At 37.6% G+C, this 17,917-nt stretch overlaps 1 protein-coding gene across 6 annotated transcripts in view; it reads left to right on the plus strand.

Moving 5' to 3' along the window:
• Positions 1–16,551, plus strand: part of SMAD2 (SMAD family member 2) — a 61,260-nt gene extending 44,709 nt beyond the window's left edge. For 5 of the 6 annotated variants that reach the window (XM_074995809.1, XM_074995810.1, XM_074995807.1 and 2 more), the window contains 9 exons: positions 1,583–1,672; positions 2,702–2,895; positions 3,430–3,564; positions 5,841–5,915; positions 6,885–6,938; positions 8,556–8,768; positions 10,366–10,503; positions 10,658–10,802; positions 14,599–16,551. In XM_074995809.1, the coding sequence (XP_074851910.1) occupies positions 1,583–1,672; positions 2,702–2,895; positions 3,430–3,564; positions 5,841–5,915; positions 6,885–6,938; positions 8,556–8,768; positions 10,366–10,503; positions 10,658–10,802; positions 14,599–14,722 (1,168 nt within the window). In that variant the 3' untranslated portion in view covers positions 14,723–16,551. The remainder of the gene's footprint in view (positions 1–1,582; positions 1,673–2,701; positions 2,896–3,429; positions 3,565–5,840; positions 5,916–6,884; positions 6,939–8,555; positions 8,769–10,365; positions 10,504–10,657; positions 10,803–14,598) is intronic. The other variant, XM_074995812.1, reaches the window with a different exon arrangement.
• The last annotated feature ends 1,366 nt before the right edge of the window (positions 16,552–17,917 follow it).

Genomic DNA, 17,917 nt, shown 5'->3' on the forward strand with positions numbered 1-17,917 from the left:
TAAAGACTTCATATGTCACTTAATATCCAGCACATGGTATGTGCTAATAAGTGTCTTTTGGCCAAGATGCCTTGGTCTAATCTTACATGCAGTACTCATGCATATTAAAAGCACTGATCTAGCCTAAAGACTGCAAAATTTCATTAGGAAAGTGTCTACATGATCATTAAACCAAAGGTGATTCTTCATTCGGATTCTTCCTCTTGTAACTTTTTTCTATGATATCGATACTAAATAAACTTTTCAATACATTGGAGGAGAGTTGGTTGTAGAAGCTGTGTATGTGAATTGTGGGTGGTTTCAGTTTGTTTATGCGAAATAGAGTGCCTACATAAACCATTTGCGCAAAAATGTAGCATCCACCTTTATTTTTAAACTGTTCATTAGGACTTACCTCTGAATTATTATAGGATAAGTTTCAATAATTTTAATAGTTAAAACTTCAGAATCTCAAACTTTGATATTTAGAAATCCAGTGTTTCCAAACTTTTATTCAATCTATGATAGCATTTTAAAGGTGTATTAACATGAAAAACTACATCAGTCAAATTTCAGACTTCTTTCATATTTCATGCTTGGCATTTCAAAGCACTGTATCCAAATACTAATATTCTCATGTTTCTAGTGTGCAGCAAGGGCTGTTTTGTTTTTATAGATGGAATTGTTGACTTTCAAAGGTTGTAGAAAGTCTGATACAGCTGGGCATGGAACACTGAATAGCTTTCCCAGAAACATGCTAACTGGTGTGCATCAGCACACTGTGTCATCTTCACTTAAAACTATTGTAATTTATTATTGTAAAGTCCTTTTCCCCCCAACTTCTACAGTTCATTAAAATCTCAGAAATGAATTAGCACACGAAAAAAATCTTCCATAGAATGTTAAGGAAAGGAAGTGATGTTTGTCCCTGGCTCTACTGCTTGCTTATCGTTTTGGTGGTCGTTAGGGCTACTTTAGAGCTCTTGTCAACCTGTTTTCTCTGCGTACACTGTGGTAGTAGGAAATAGTATTTGATACATTTTTAATTTAGATTTCTCAGTTTTCTGTAATTGTTATAACAGCAAGACAGGTACACTTCTGAAACAAGCTGACATTTTTCTAACTTAGAAAAAGCAGTAACCTAATAATAGATTGGTACTGACATGGTGATGTCTAAAAGTTGTTCTCCTTTTGCAGTGGTAGTTCAAATTAAGATACACATGGCCTTACTTCATGAACTCCATAAATACGTTTAAAACATTAGTTTTTTAAAAGTAAAACTTGTTTGCAGCCAGGTTGATAAAGTTTTGCGTGTTTTAAGGGGCATTACCACTATGCTGATTTCTTCAACCCAGAGAAATTGTTCACCTTTTAAAAACATTGCCATTTACCTTGAGTCACATGTTCCATTTTATTGGCCTCCTTCACATAGAAAATAGAGCATTTGTGTTTAATTTTAACTGATATCTAATGCTATATTTTCTATGTGAAAGGAAGTATTATGTACATTTTTCCATGTTTTTGCATCATGGTGTTTTGAATAACCATGTTTCCATATTCACATCAATTTTTTTGTTTTGTTTTGTTTTCAATTTATGCACAGCACTTGCTCTGAAATTTGGGGACTGAGTACACCAAATACGATAGATCAGTGGGATACAACAGGCCTTTACAGCTTCTCTGAACAAACCAGGTGAATATGCTGCCCTCTGTCTCATCATAGAGATCTTGTGGGAGGGATTGGCTTTGGAGGGTCTATAGAGGGATGCTTTTGCTGTAAATTCTACTAAAATGCTTCCTAGTCCTCATTTATGGGTACAGCATTCTAAAACAATTGCTTGCCACTATTTTTTTTAAAAAAAGTTCTCAGCTGATGTTTTGACCAATGAAAATTTCTAATTCTGGAACATCCTCTTTTTACACCAGTGCCATTGAAAGAGTGGGAAGACATTGAAAAATCAAGCACTAATGTGTTTTATAACTACCAGCTTAGCACACTTAATTCCTTAGGCCTGATCTTACAAAGTTTTTAAGTAGCTTTGTATGCCATAGACTTTTGATCTAGTAGTATGTTACCTGATCAGTGAGATTTAAGGAATTATTGTTTAAAAAAATTAGGCTTTTTTATTTTTTCATGTCACCTTTACTTTGTGTATTGAGGTTTGTCTCTCCCATCCCATAAGTCATAAACATCTGCATTTGTGTAAGCTTATGCAGTCTGTCTTAAAACTAGCAAAACACTTTCAACTGGTAGCAAGGTACATCAATAGTCAAGTATATAGTTAAATTACACACTTTTTCAAGATGTTTTGATGCCTTTTGCGTTACTGTCACATTGCCATGTGGATCACCTCAGCAGCTGGCTGCTTTAGGGTTACTTGCAGTCCTCTGGAAGGTACTCTGCTTACAATCCATGCTACCGTGTAATTCTGAGGGGAAGATACTAAGGGAGTGTTAATGGTGTGCATGTCAAAGGCATATGAAGTTAGTCACTTTATGTGCTTAGAGCTGTAATGGCTTTTTAATGAATCCCAAACTCATTGGCACTAACTTATTTTAGAGCTTCAACAAGCTTCTTTAAAAGTACTACCACCTGAAGTTCTGCAGCAAGAGCAGTTTAAAGTGTTTTCTGAGGGGGTAGAGATTACTCTTAACTCCCACCCTTTTGATTATGATGGTTAAGACACAGTCAGTAAATATTTTGAATATCTTCCCTATATAGATCTCTTGATGGCCGTCTACAAGTATCTCATCGTAAAGGATTACCACATGTTATTTATTGCCGCTTGTGGCGCTGGCCAGATCTTCACAGTCATCATGAACTTAAGGCAATTGAAAACTGTGAATATGCTTTTAATCTTAAAAAGGATGAAGTATGTGTAAACCCTTACCACTACCAGAGAGTGGAGACACCAGGTAGGAAGACTTGAGTTAAACATATTTAAAGATGCTTCAGTACATTTCCCTGAAAACTCTTAATAGATTAGCTGGAGTTTGTTAGTAATATTTAAGATGTAAAAGTGAGCAGAGAAGGGTTTTCCATTCTGTATTGCCAAAGTGGAAAAAATGCCATGGATTTTTGCAAACTCAAATAATTGAAATATTAGGCAACTTTTCAACTGTGGTACTATAGTAAAACTTAAGTGTATATGTTTGTGTTTTTGTGTTGGAGATTTTTAAACTGATAACTCCCAACTTGGCATGTTGTGCAATACATCTGCGTTTGACTCTTGAAATCACAAATTACCATGTTCAGAGTTGGTTGACATGGAGGAGTACTGAACAGGCTCTTTACCAATCTGATGCTTCTGAGAACTGATTTAGAACTATTCTGTAATTTGCCTAAGTTTCAAAACACCTCAGCAGATCTTAAGAGCTGGTTTTTGTAGCACATAAAGTAAGATGGATATTTACTGGATCTTGCTAATGTTATATATTCTACTTTCCTAGTTTTGCCTCCTGTGCTAGTGCCACGACATACTGAGATTCTAACAGAACTTCCACCTCTTGATGATTATACTCATTCCATTCCTGAAAACACTAACTTTCCAACTGGAATTGAACCACAGAGCAATTATATACCAGGTAGCTCTTTTTTTTTTTTTTTTTTTTTTTTTTCAAATACTCACTGTTTATATTAGTGGTTAATGTCCATTCAATAAGTCAAAGATGAGTATTAAATTTGTAATTGTTCAGATTACTAGAAAGGCAAAATCTAAACTTCAAAGTGAGTTGTTTTTTTTTGTGGTTATAATAATTCTAGTGGAAATATTTATAAAATATGCTTTTACTAAACCAATCATCTTTGTTAAAATGCAAGCTTTTTTTTCCCTAATTGGGCGATATCTCTGATTTGAGGTGCTATTGAGGAGAAGTAGTCTAACTTGGTAAATGACCTGGAGAGCAGGCAGGGTGAAATGGCAAAATTAGTAGACAATACAAAATAATTTCATATAGTTTGACTGCTAAGTTACAAAGGGTTCTAATGCTACTGGGTAAAAAAACAGCAGATGAAATTAATTTTTGGTATGTGCAAAGTAATGGACGTTGGAAAACATCCCACTTGTATGTACTAGGTGATGGGATCTGAATTAGCTGTTACCACTCAAGAAAGATCATGAAGTCATTGTGGATGGTTCTATGAAAGCACTTTTTCAGTGAGCAGCCCCCACAACTTGAATACTGCATACAGATCCAATGCTTTATCTCAAAGATATTTTTAGAATTAGAAAAGGTACACCAGGGAAACACAACTGGTTGTGGCAAGGGTAGGAATCCTTTTCTGGGTCGGATCACACGAGTGAGTACAAAAAAAAAAAAAAAAAAGGCCCTCCAGAACACCACTTCTCTCTTGATGTGGTCCTGGGCTGTAAAGCAAAATAGACACTTCTCTCATCCCCCTTGCACACCAGGCCCAGAGCGTTAGGTGGGTGATACATTTTGTGGGCTGCTTTGGGGTGGAGTCAAAAATGAGGGGTTCAGTGTAGAAGTGGGCTTGAAGTGTGGCGTCTAGAAGGATCAGGGGCCATGGCCGGATCCAGCTTTGTCTTGCCTGATCCTGGCCTGTGAGGCTTGGGACTCCCCCACCTCGCCCTGCTGTGGGCCAGATGCCGTTTCCCACCCCTGGATTATGGGTATAAAACGGCTTGGAAAGGAAGAGACACTAAAACAACTGAGACTGCTCAAGTCTTGAAAGAGAGGACTGATGGGGAAGAGGGAGTACGGAGATATGGTAGAAGTCTGTAAACTCATGACTTGTGGGGAGGGGGAAGTGTGTTGTGTGAGGGGGTAGGTAGAACTAATTCTTACCAAATTAATAGGCATCAAGTTTTAAAATGAACAAGTTCTTCATTCAGTCCAGTCAACCAGTGGATCTATTTGCTATGGGATGTTGTGAAATCCAAAAGTGTAACTGGATTCACAAAAGAATTTAGATAACTTCATGGTCAGAGGATGTAACCCCATGTTCTGGATATCCATAAATCTGACTGCCAAATGATGGGATTGGATCATGTGGACTATATGTCCTGTTATGGCTTCATGTATTCTAAAGTTTCTGCAAGTGCAAAGACTTAACGTAAGAACGGCCATACTGGGTCAGACCAAAGGTCCATCTAGTGCAGTATCCTGTCTGCCGACAGTAGCCAATGCCACGTGCCCCAGAGGAGGTGAGCCAAAGACAACAATCAAGCAATTTGTCTCCTGCCATCCATCTCCTGCCTTCGACAAAAGGCTAGGCACCATACCTTACCCCTTGCTAATAGCCATCTATAGAAGCCATAGAGGCTTCAGTTTTCAAACTCTGGTAATGAGGGTCTTCAGTATCAACCTTCAGCTTTTTTGGACTGCTTTGATGCTAGGTAGGGGGAATCTGTGTTCTAAGGCAAAGACAATGTACAAAATATTTGAATGACGAAAGTTGAAGGTTACTGATGTTAACTATAGATGTTAGCTCAACTGTAATGAATGAGTTAGAAGTGGGAACAGTCTGCTTTCACAGTGGCTTGCTTTAAAAAAAAGAAACAAAACAAAACAAAAAAACCTTTCTGGACAAGTGTTTCTTGAAACCATTCTATTAACTGCTACCATTGTGTAGTGTAAATGTGCAAGTAGATACCTTATGTACTTAATTGTGTGCAAAGAGAGCATTTTAAATCCTCTTGCCACTCTGAAATTTTAAACTTCACTTCTAGTATCAAAAACCCTCTTAAAACGTGTCATTACATAAGGAACAGATTGAAATTTTCTTAAAAAAAATGAAGGTTAGTTAAGTATAAGAATTTTTGTGGTGCTTTGAAAACCAGGTGTAAGCACTTGAGCTGACACACATAATATTGACACAATTTGTTTGCTCTTTACAGAAACGCCACCACCAGGATACATCAGTGAAGATGGAGAAACAAGTGACCAGCAGTTGAACCAAAGCATGGATACAGGTAAAACACATTCATCTCTTCCCTACATGTTCAGAGGTGGAACTTCTAGATGTGGTCATCTAACACAATTGGATGACTTCTTTCAACTGTCAGAGGGGTAGCTGTGTTAGTCTGTAGCTTCGAGAACACCAAGAAGCCTTCTGGAAGGAAGTCCTCCTTCTGGAGTTCCCTTCTTCCCAAAAATTTCTTCCCTTTTCCTCCCACTGAGGAGGACTACTTGGCAGAGTGCGATTGTAACAACTGCTATTTCCCTTCCATCCCCAGTAAAAAATGGTTGATAGGTTTTGACTGCATATTTTGCATCATTGCTCAATTAGTTTCAATTTATTTGGTTTAAATCTTTTCCATTTGTGTGTTAATGGGTACATTTTAAACCGTGTAGAATACTTTATAATATTTACAACGGTACAAAGCAGACTGAGCTCTCTATCAGCCAAATGCCTAGTGTTGTTTTAAAACTATTCAGTTTTGAACAATTTCAGAATCATGTTAACACATTTGACTTTTTGGATCTTTTATTCCATTTACATTAACAAACCACCTTTTCACCAAAAATCATGGTGGCATTCCCATGGTATATACAAGCATATTGCTCCAATCTTTTTTTATACTTCTGAAATTTCTGTACCAGTTTAGTCTGAACAGTAACTACTCACTTGTACATCTGTACATTTTCAGAGGAACAATCTTATTTCAGGTAGTTTTAAGGATGAGTCATACTGGGGTATACTTGCTAATATCTGGACCATCCTGCGTAGATAGTCGAGCAATCACATTTATCGATATTTTAAACTAAGGATTAGAGATTCCATTTTAATATGGAAAACTGTTTGCAAGATATCAAAGTGTTTGTAGCTCATTTAAAAAAAAAAGTAATTTCCTAGTATAATGCTAGCATACGGAGAAGTATAGTCATTTGTAATCTAAATGAAACACTTTTATTTTAAATTTTATGAATTATTTCTACAGGATCTCCAGCAGAACTATCTCCTAGTACTCTCTCCCCAGTTAATCATAGCCTGGGTAAGCTGGAAATTAATGGTTTTCTAAATTATGTGCTTTTCACATACATATCAACTGAAGTCTTTTTCCTTTTGGGGGGCTTTGGGGTGTGGGTGGCTGGTCATGCACAAAAGGATGGAATCTGATTGTAGGAGGCACTGTTATGGTTAGCTCTTGTTAATTGTCTTAGTGAAAACTCACATTTAATTGCCAAGATGTTATATCCAAAAACAGTGAGGTACTCCTTTTTGTTGTAACTGATGGGGACTTTGCAAAGGGAAATGGTGGATTTGCTGAGAGCATGCAAGAATAATGGACATAGGAAGGGGAATTTTATTTAAGAATAAAATATGTCAGTTGGTAGCTGTAATGTTTCCATATAGGTATGACTCCAGCACTGTAGGAGCTGCCTACTCATGACCTCTATCATGCTGCTGCTTTAATATGCTGATACACCTGCAAAATATTGTCACCTGCAGCTGAGGGTACACCCGCTCCCACCAGCATTGCTTTGCTGCGGAGTCGTCAGCTTTTGTCTGTGGAGCCATTAGAAACAATTAAAGGATCGCACAAATACTTGGTTTTCCAAGGGATGGGGAAGGGCATATGACTGGAAAATCAGAGAAGCTATATTGGGAAGAGCAATGGAATATGAATATGGAAATAGAGAGAATAACTCTGGGGGGTGATTCAGGAGGTACAAGGAAATATTTGGGTGGCGAAGAAGAGGATAAAAGGGAAAAACTTAACAAGTACATGGGACGGTGTAGAAATGCAGGGGTTTCTTCTGAAGACTCCATATTCTTACCAGTATCCCTGTGCTTTGGGTATTCAGCAAATTGTCAACTGACACTCAACTGGATAAAGTTTTACCCCAGTCTTTATTTCTTTAGTTATGAATAGCATTTGCTCCAATCTGAGTAAGCAATTATCATGTGAGGGTGTGCCCTTGTCTGCAATAAAGGGTTTAGAAATGGGAGAGGCACATGAAAAAAGTAGTTTGAAGGGACGTGAGCCTGTTTGTGCTGGAGATAAACACTCCATGATAAAAGTGTACAAAATGGTTTACACTTTGAAGATACGTCTGTTAGCTTCTCATAATACGAGGAAGAAAGGATATTTAAATTTTGAAAAGTTTTAAAACCAATAAGGTACTACCTGTTGATATGGGTGACAGGAGTAGCCCAGAAGTTACAGTACATACTTGAAAGGAAGGGAGAGGTGGGGTGGTCGTGCTAGTGAAGAGATACTCAAAACACTTGCTTCAGGACATAACTACCAATAATTAGGGGTTGGATTAAGAGGAAACTTTGTTGGGGGGTGGGGGAAGATGGGGGTGCACATGGGTGTGTGGACAGACTACCCCATAAATATTTTTCTGTAGCATGTTACTTGCCACTCACTGAGAGAATGCTGGACTGGATAGACAAGTGGCCTAATCCAGTATGTTTTTATGTTCCTATGCAGAATATGGTCTATGAGGAAGAAATTCTCTGCATGATCTGTGGAAGTTGAATACATAATTACTGATTGATTATAGCTCATGAGCTACTGCCAAAGCAAATCAGTTTGAATCAATAAACATATATCTAAACATTGGTTTCATTATCACAGGAATGCTGACTCTCTTTTTTTCAGACCTACAGCCAGTTACTTATTCAGAGCCTGCATTTTGGTGTTCAATAGCATATTACGAACTGAATCAGAGAGTGGGAGAAACCTTCCATGCGTCACAACCTTCATTGACAGTAGATGGTTTCACAGATCCATCAAATTCAGAAAGATTTTGTCTCGGTTTGCTCTCCAACGTTAACAGAAATGCCACGGTGGAAATGACAAGGCGACACATAGGTATATTCTCAAATTTTCTAATGATCTCTTTAAGGGTAATGGCACTTAGCAATAATGACCCAGGTCTGTTCTGTATATTGCAACTTAAATTGGATCAACACATCAACAGAAAAATATAGTGCTGATTTAATAAATGAAACAAGCAACATTTAACGAAACAACATTTAACAGTACTGAATTGTTGTATTTTTGCCAAGCTTTAGAACGTAAAATGACAATTTACTACTTCCAGCTAATTCTGAAAGCAGTCTTTTACTGTGCTGATTGGACATGATTGTTAAAGATTTCACAGGAACAATTATTGACGTGTACAACATACCATCTCAGATAACAAGCAGTCCTGTAGCACCATAAAGACAAACAAATTTATTAGGTATTGAGCTTTCATGGGTAAGACCCACTTCATTTTTGTCTGTGGTCTTTCAACAGAAGTATTTTAGGGAGTTGGAAGACTTCCAAAACTGCGTCTTCCATTGTGCTGGATTTCAGTGTGCATTTTTTGGTGAAATATTTCGTGTTCAAATCAAAAACTTCAAAAAACAATTATAGCTAAAAAGTCAGTTTTTGAAAACCTGGATTTTTGGGCACTACCAACATACAACTTAATTGCTCAAGCAAAATGGTTACTAGAAAAAATTCACTTGGGGACCCCCATAGTAGAAGTTCTCAAACGTTTGTATTGGTGACCCCTGTCACATTACAAGCCTAAGGGTGACCTCCCCACTTTATATTTAACACTATTATAAATGTCGGAGGCTAAACTGGGTTTGGGTTGGAGGCTGACAGATCTTGACACACACACACACACCCCACATGAAACCTCTCAAGTCCCCTGAGAAGTCACAATCCCCAGTTTTAGAATTGCTGCCATAGGACAATAAATTTTATTTTCTTGTAGCTTTTTCAGAAAAAATAAGATCACTTTCCAAAGTGAGTGTCCTTGTTGAATGAGCTATTACATTAGAAATAGCTTGCCATTAAAATAACTGTGTGTTATGGTTCATAAATAATTCAGTTCATTTTTTTCTTTAGACAAGAGAGCTAGTTTATATGGAAGTACAAGCAGGATTGGGCAGCCTTTTCATATGAGCTAAATGGAGTCCTGTGGTATCTTTGCCAAAGGAGCAAAAGTATCTTGGGGTAGGGGTAGGGCAAGTGTCTGTGCAGTGTGAGGGAAGGCCTTGGATGTGTGGGTAAGGAGTAGACTATCCATGAGCCTTAACTTCAGAGTACTGTAGCATATGCTACTTTCCCTGTCATGCTCGTATTTGTACGAAAATGAACAAGATTTTATGTTTGGTTTTTTTTTAATTTCAAGTATTGCTTGGAGAGAGAATGGGAGGAGTTAACATTGCCTTCAAACTTTGATTCTGATTGCTTTATCTCAAAGTATTGAATAGAAGGAAAAAGTTCTGTCCTATTCCTGACAAATTCTTTCTTCTCACAAAGAACACCACATTCTGGGTTTGGGGAGGAGGAATTATTCTTAAACCATATCCTGCTCTCACTACAAGTATCAGCTGGCAGTATGGCCATGGTGCCTGCTTAACTGATTCAACTTGCAGTTTAAGTGAAGCTTCTATTAATCTTGTTTCAGGAAGGGGAGTGCGTCTGTATTATATTGGCGGGGAAGTTTTTGCTGAGTGCCTAAGCGATAGCGCAATCTTTGTTCAGAGCCCCAATTGTAATCAAAGATACGGCTGGCATCCTGCAACAGTGTGCAAAATTCCACCAGGTAAGAGCACAAGTATAAGGCATACTGATCAAGAAGTAGATTAAATGCATTTTCTTCGTGTTAGCTTCTAGAAGTTGGTTCTTCACATTGCTCTTATAAGAATCCTACAAGTATACATAGGCTGTAGTTTTCTGAACTTTTTTCCTTTTCATAGGATGCAATCTGAAGATCTTTAATAACCAAGAATTTGCTGCTCTTCTGGCTCAATCTGTGAATCAGGGTTTTGAAGCAGTGTATCAACTAACTAGAATGTGTACCATAAGAATGAGTTTTGTTAAAGGATGGGGGGCTGAATACAGGTATGAAACATTAAGTTTTACTTTTTAACTTTTAATCCATTTTTGTCCCTTTCTTCTTGTGCTCTAATGCCTTAGCCTGAAAGGCAGATGGCTAGGCTGCCACCATTAAGAATACATTGTCAGATAAAATGAGAATGCAACTGTTTTCATTATGCATCAATGTAAATTTGTCTTGCATAACAGGAATATAGGAATTCTGCTAAATGTGGGATAAGCTAGGTATTAGTTTGCTTTTTACATCTGATCATGCTTACCAAGGTGCAACTACCCTCTCCACTGTCTAGTGACTTGGAGGTGTGTGCTGTGATTACTTGCTTTTTGTGAGATTTACATAAAGCCATTGTCTCAGTGATGCTCCACATGAGCTGCTTAGCTCCTTAACTGTCAGTATAGGTAAATGAGTTAAAATTGAGAGCCAAAACTTGAAGGATACAGAGCTTCATAAAGAGAGAATGGTGTTCAGAAAGTTGCAGTGCTGTGGAGTTTGGGGTCTCTTGTTGAAAGGATGTGTGAGTTTTAGATGGTTAATAAAACTTTGGGTCTGCATGATCTATGTGGAGCTGTTGGTAGAATGGCTCCTTACTAAAAAGGAAAGGATTTTGAACTAGTTTCTCTGCATCTGTTGGACAGTGTTTAAATTCTTGGTGCATATAGGTAATAAACAGGATGAAGGGGAAGGTACTGAGGTTGAAACTAATCCATGTGTAATAACAAATTGACCCATTGCCAGTTATGGGCCAATTAATTATTTGAGACTATCTGTAGTTAAAAGTAAAAAATAGCCATGTGTATAAATGATTGGTCTTGGAGAAGTCTCTTTGCATTGTCTGTAATACTTTAAATTATGAAATTTGTAGGTGAAACTTAAAGTGGTGTGGTTAAGGCAGGAGGATATTTACATGATGATCTTGTTTGTGGTCTGAGGTAAATTCTGCTTAATATGTTGATCAGCCTTATAAAACTTGCAGGGATGTAATTTTAGGAGGCTCAAGATGGCTGGCTTTTACCTCAAACTGTAGAGGCTCATGCACTAAACTCCAGAGAGCTGTCCCCCTGGTAAGGGACAGCCTTCCCCTGAGAAGAGCGCGCTCTAATTATAGAGGAAAAAATTATTTATTCACGCCAGATTGGTGCTGGACCAGTTGAACAGTGTCCCTGCAGTTTCTGATGCCCCGGATGACAGCGTTAAATATATTAGGGGTTTGATTTGGGTCGCTGGACCTTTTGAGTAAAATTACTTTAAGTGAGACTAAAATGATGAGATCCTTACTAGATCAAATACAGGAGTTGAGGAGTGTCAGGTGAATACCAAATTATCATCTTTGGTTTTTACCAATGGTGTTTTTTGATAATTTACTAAGGCTGCGTCTACACTACAGAAATAACTTTGAAGTTGAGCATCTACACGCGTCCTACTTCGAAGTTAAACTTTTAAGTAGGGCTCTGCTCCTTTCCTGGGAATGGAGTACGGACTTCGAAGTTGGGCTCCCTGCTTGACTTCGAAGTTAACTTTGAAGTAAGGGAAAAATGTGTGTAGACTCTCCACTGGCTACTTTAATGTAGTGCCCAACTTTGAAGTTAACTTTGATGTTAGTTGCTAGGGTAGATGCACCCTAAGAGATTTCTTTAATCCAGATTTGAAGTACTTGGACACCTTGGATGATCTTTAATAAATTATTTGGATTATTTTAATTTTTTTTACTGGACGTGACTGCAGACTGGCTGCAGAGTAACCAGGAAAGGGCAGGTTTAACCACTAACAAAAACTTGGATTAACACATTTCCATCTGGTGGGTGGTACGGCTGTTTTGGTAAATATAATGTTCTTGTTCTTTGCCTGACATGTAGGTTTATATTAAAGCCCATGTTGCATAAATCCAAAGAAAGAGTTGTACATCCCAGAGTAGAACACAGGAACTCACGGTCCAATTTTAATACCTTGTATTTAAAGAAAAGTAGTTCATTTGAGGAGATAGTACAGGCTAGAATAGGTGGGATCAAATCTTTTATATAGCTAAAAAAGGGAGCTTTAACTTTGAAAGGACAGTTAAATGATGGCTGCTCAAAAAGTAGAGATCTGAGCCCATTGGACAAATCAAAATTAGAGGAAAAACCTATAGATTTTGAAGGGATAGGGCTAAGAGGAGGTGTTATGGAGTGTGGTGAATAGGACTGAGATGGTGGGGCATAAGAACTTTTCTTTTTAAAGAGAGCGTCTGCCTGAATGGATTTTATTTGATTGGGATGAGAGAAGATTTTTATGTGAAAAGCATTTTGTACTGCATCATAGAATGAAGATGGTCAAGTTGTACAGAGCATGCACTGGTAGAGGGTGGGCACTGCCTCATTTTGGTGTCATACAGGAAATAAAATCACAATAAATATCACCTTGGTCTGTTGGGATGCTGGTCTGACTTTTTTCTGCTTTTTTATATAAATAAAGCTAGAAAAAAAACACATCTGGTTGTGGTGGTACTGGTGACAAAAGTACAAGGCATCAGGTTGCTTGCTTAACTGCTGGCATTTGTGCATTCCTGGTGCAGAGTGTAAATACCAGGGGTAGAAAAATTCTGTAAAAACGGACTTAGCAGCTTTGGATGCAGTCCTGGGTCAGGAAAACTCTTATGGATTTCACAGAGAATCTGGTCTCCACCCATTTTAGGCCAGAGACCTGTGAAGTGAAATAAATGCTTCTCTGGGGTAATGTTCCCTCTCATTTTCCCCATCCATATGGGCAATACATGTGTGTCAAGGCCTCTGTGAGTGTACACCACAAGTTGAAACAACCTGGCTCTTGGCACTCTGCTAATAAGCTGTGCGGCATGTGAATCTCTCCCAAGTGGCTGGAAAAATGCACGGCTTACAGGGAACATTGTTCTTGGGTATAGTATGTACAGTACATTGATATCCCCTTTTTTTGCTTAAAAATTACTTGAACCTCTTGAATATCAGGACTCTAAGATAGGAGTGGTGAGGTTTTACAGATAGTTACTTCAGAAATTTAACAAAGCTTCAGCAGCTTTGTGGCTTTTTTTTTTTGAAGTCCCATAAATAAAAAGCTTGCCATGTAGAAAAATAGATTAGGTATTGTGTAAAATGTTTAAGTTCGCAGAAATTACAATACACTTCAGAGAAGCTACAGGAAATCAGCAGAGATGATGTTTGGTGTTTCTGTAAGACAACATTTACTCTGTTTAACCACACGCTCAGTTGTGACGCACTTGTTTCTGACAATCTAGCACAGCTTCCTTAATTTTTTTTTTCTGCAGCAACTTTTATAATCCACAGATCTTACTCTTCTTTCGGTGACATTAATACTGCTACTTATTTATTTTGGCTCTAGTTCTATGTCAAGTTCCAGCCAAATACATGTGCAAACCTTTTGAAAACTTGGGAGTTACTTATGCCTTTTCCCATATGTTTAATGTCACCTGCAAGACTTTTTTTTATATTTTAACATTAGTGACTCTCTGAAGTTTAATTATTCTCATGACTAAAGTGTAGGTAACAGCTTGAGTTGTAGGGTGGACACTCTTGTCTTAAAAATAAATCTGTATACAAGTAAATCTGATCTCCACGTTCACCAAGATTAAACTGGCATTGTGGCTTTTGCTCCAGTTGGTGCATTAAAAGGACATACATGTGTAACTTAAGGGTCCATATTAATCTAGTGCATATTTGCAAAGAATCTGTAAGAAGTTTCATTATTGTAATGCTTGAGTCATTTTGTTTTTTGGGAACATTCTTAGTGCTTTCCCAAAATCTCTCGCAAACTCCTTTTCTCTTTATTTTCCAGACGGCAAACAGTAACAAGCACTCCTTGCTGGATTGAACTTCATCTGAATGGACCTCTACAATGGTTGGACAAAGTATTGACTCAAATGGGCTCTCCTTCAGTACGCTGCTCCAGCATGTCATAAAACACCTTCCTCCATTACCATTGGGCTAAATATCAAGTCCAGTCAACAGACTTAATATAACAGCTCGTCTGTCTTAGTATTTGTGTGTGGTTCCCATGAACTGTTTACTATTCAAAAAGTTTTTTTTCCAAAAAAAAACAAAAAAAAAAAAAACAGCACTTGAGGTCTCATCTGTTTAAAGCACCTTGTGGATTCTGTTTCCTGTACTCTGATACTAGGTGAAAATTTAGTGTATAGAAACACCTTCTGAAGGAGGAAGGGACAGTTTTAAAGAACTCTGTTAATGGTGTTTTCATCGGGTGTATAATTGAGTGTCCTAAAGGTTTATCAATAACATGAATAGATGTGTATATGTACAGGTAATGTATCATGATCTCCAATATCACAGTATTGTGCTGTTCTAAATATTTAGTTCCCATAAACAGGTGTGTGCTCTTTTTAATTCTGGGCAAACTTCTGATAAAAATTGCAAGTTCTCTCTAATCCTATATTATTTTTTATATTTTTTATATATGCAGGTTTTAAAGTTGTCCATAGAAAAGAGACAAGGAAAAAAAATGCACACTTTCCATGTAGAAAAAAAGCTTAACTTTTTAATACCGTCTTTGAAATCCCTCTGTTGAAAAGGGAAATAAATGTCCGAGTTTCATCTCTGAAATCTTAAAATACTTTGTATGCTTAATGGGGCCCAAAATGAATTTATATTTATAAATTCTTAGTTTGTCCATCACTAGAAGCCTAATTCTCACAATCCCCATCCAAAGTAAAGCATCTGTTGCCGGCAACAGATGCAGGGAGCCTGCTGGCACTGAGGCGTTTGACTTTTTTTGAGAGCAAATGCTTTCTTTTATAAATTCATTTTATAATATGTTTACACAAGTCCATTCGACCTGTTAGCTGTTGGCTTGCCCCTTACACCTATGTTTTCAATAGATATCACTTAAATCTTGAGTTTAATTTTTGAACCCAAATAACTTTAAGCAGTGGTCCCCAGGGATAAACTAGACTTTTCCATGTTGGTTTTAAGTAGATGCAGCTTTTAAAAATATTTAGTGATGGAATGTAAATTCCTTGATCTGAGTGGCTTTGTATGGCTTAGTTACATACCAGATCATATGCATTCATTATGAAATAATGAGCCTTGTAAAAGTAGGTGCTTCTGCAAAACCTATAGGATAGCGGTTGCTGAGGTATGACCAGCAAAGGGGGAGTTTTAGGTTCTTCAATACAGTGCATGTTATTGTGAACCCTTGGACACTACATCTGCACCATACTAAAAATATTCTGAATTATATTCTACAAATAAGTCTGGGTTGGGGATGGGTTGGGAAACTGTATAGAAGGGTTATTCTGACTTGAAAAATATACATCTTACTAACAATCTTGTGATCTAGCTGTCTGTCATTCTTTTGTTATTGTGGCAGTAGCGGGATTGCCTTTTGTCTGTCTCCCCCCCCCCCCCATGTTTCATTCATTACACTAGTACTGTACTTTGTAAGTACAGCTAGTGATAACTTAGCTTTGAGAACAAAATGTGGCCAGTGTTACAGCTTCTAATTAGTTGACTGAATTGAAGATAGTGATGGATATTTTTATGCCGTAATGAATAGGGCATATAAGCAATACCAAAAATTAAGCCTTGAAAAATGTGGGGCAGGCAATTTTTAAAAATTGGAAATGCATTTACCAGTTTGTGGTAGTTTTACCAGTAGATTAATGTATTGGTAGAACTTGTGAACCTAAGAAATAAGCTTCATGCGTGTTGCATTTGCCTAATATGTGAATACACTAATAAAAATTCTAATTCTCATTGTTGTTTTTATTAATGTTTGCCAGCCATATCCCTCACCTACTTTACTTAGTGAGTGATCTTATGGAAGTGAAGTCCTTCCAGACTCAACATATGCCCTGGCCCAAACTTGCTCTAATTCACTTCAGTCTTCTGCCCTACCTCCCCTTCTGGGAGAAAATATAGCAATGCAAAATTACCATCATGTATTGTATTGAGGGCAGGACAGAATTCCAGGAAATCCATGTAAATGGCAGGGTGATTCTCTGAAATTAGCTAGAGATGTATTGGACAGTTTATGGTAAATCTGAGATCTTTTATTGAGCCAACTGTCATACTTAATCATATTTTGTATTGTTTGCTTAGAGCTTCCAGGTTTCTTTTTAGTCTCCATTAACATTGAAAACTTTCCAAACTCTAGATAAAAGGGAAAATGACTTTTTATGGTAAATACAAATTGGATTTTAACATCTCTTGAAAAAGACAAGTATTAGCTGAGAAATAGCTAGAGAAGAGCAACTCTGAGTGAAAGGTTAAAAATGTGTTTGCTGTCACTTAAACTTAGGAGCAGTCTGAAACCTGGATTAAGCTGTGTGACAGGATGCTGCAGTCATTTGCTGTGACTTGTGTTTTTGTTCCTTCATTTTGAGCAGTAGTCTTTTTTTTTTTTTTTTTTTTTTTTTTGTGGGGGTGGGGTGTACATGATCCCATTTAGTGTACAAAAAGGAAATCTACAAATACTTACCAGTTGACATAGGGAGCTGAAATAAAAGTTTGCATCTGATGAAGCGGGTCTTTGCCCACGAATGCTTATGCTCCACAATATATTATTCTAAAGGTGCCACAGGACTTCTCATTGTTTTTGTTGAAATGAACATTTGGACTTTCACGCACAACGTGATTCAAATAGCTGGAGCTGGCACTTGAAGAAAAACATCAAATATCCTACATTCCAATTTAACTTGTAAGCACTTACAACACAACTTTATCTGGGCCTGTGTTTCCCCTGCCTTTGTACAGGTTGAACCTTTCTAATCTGGCACCGTTAGAACCTGACCAATGCCAGATGAGAGAATTTGTCATTATTGTCTAACGACATTACCAACACTTCCACTACTTACTGGGCTCTTAGAAGATATTTAGGAGTAAATTACAACAAAATAATGGCATGGAACGCTGAGAGCCAGGACTGGTTGCTGGAAACAACTCTTACGGGACTACTGGAAACTTAGCCACACCCAAAGTGGTATATTCAGCTAACTCAAACGATTCCAGATTACGGATGTCGAATGAGTGTGTTCTGGGTTAGAGAGGTTCATCCTGTATATGGTGTCTATTGATTATAGTAAAATTCTAGTAAACTTTTCATCAGGGACTTTCACTGTAGCTTTCCAGGGCATCTTGCT

This window comes from Carettochelys insculpta, chromosome 5 (assembly GCF_033958435.1).
Source record: "Carettochelys insculpta isolate YL-2023 chromosome 5, ASM3395843v1, whole genome shotgun sequence".
NCBI lineage: Eukaryota > Metazoa > Chordata > Testudines > Carettochelyidae > Carettochelys > Carettochelys insculpta.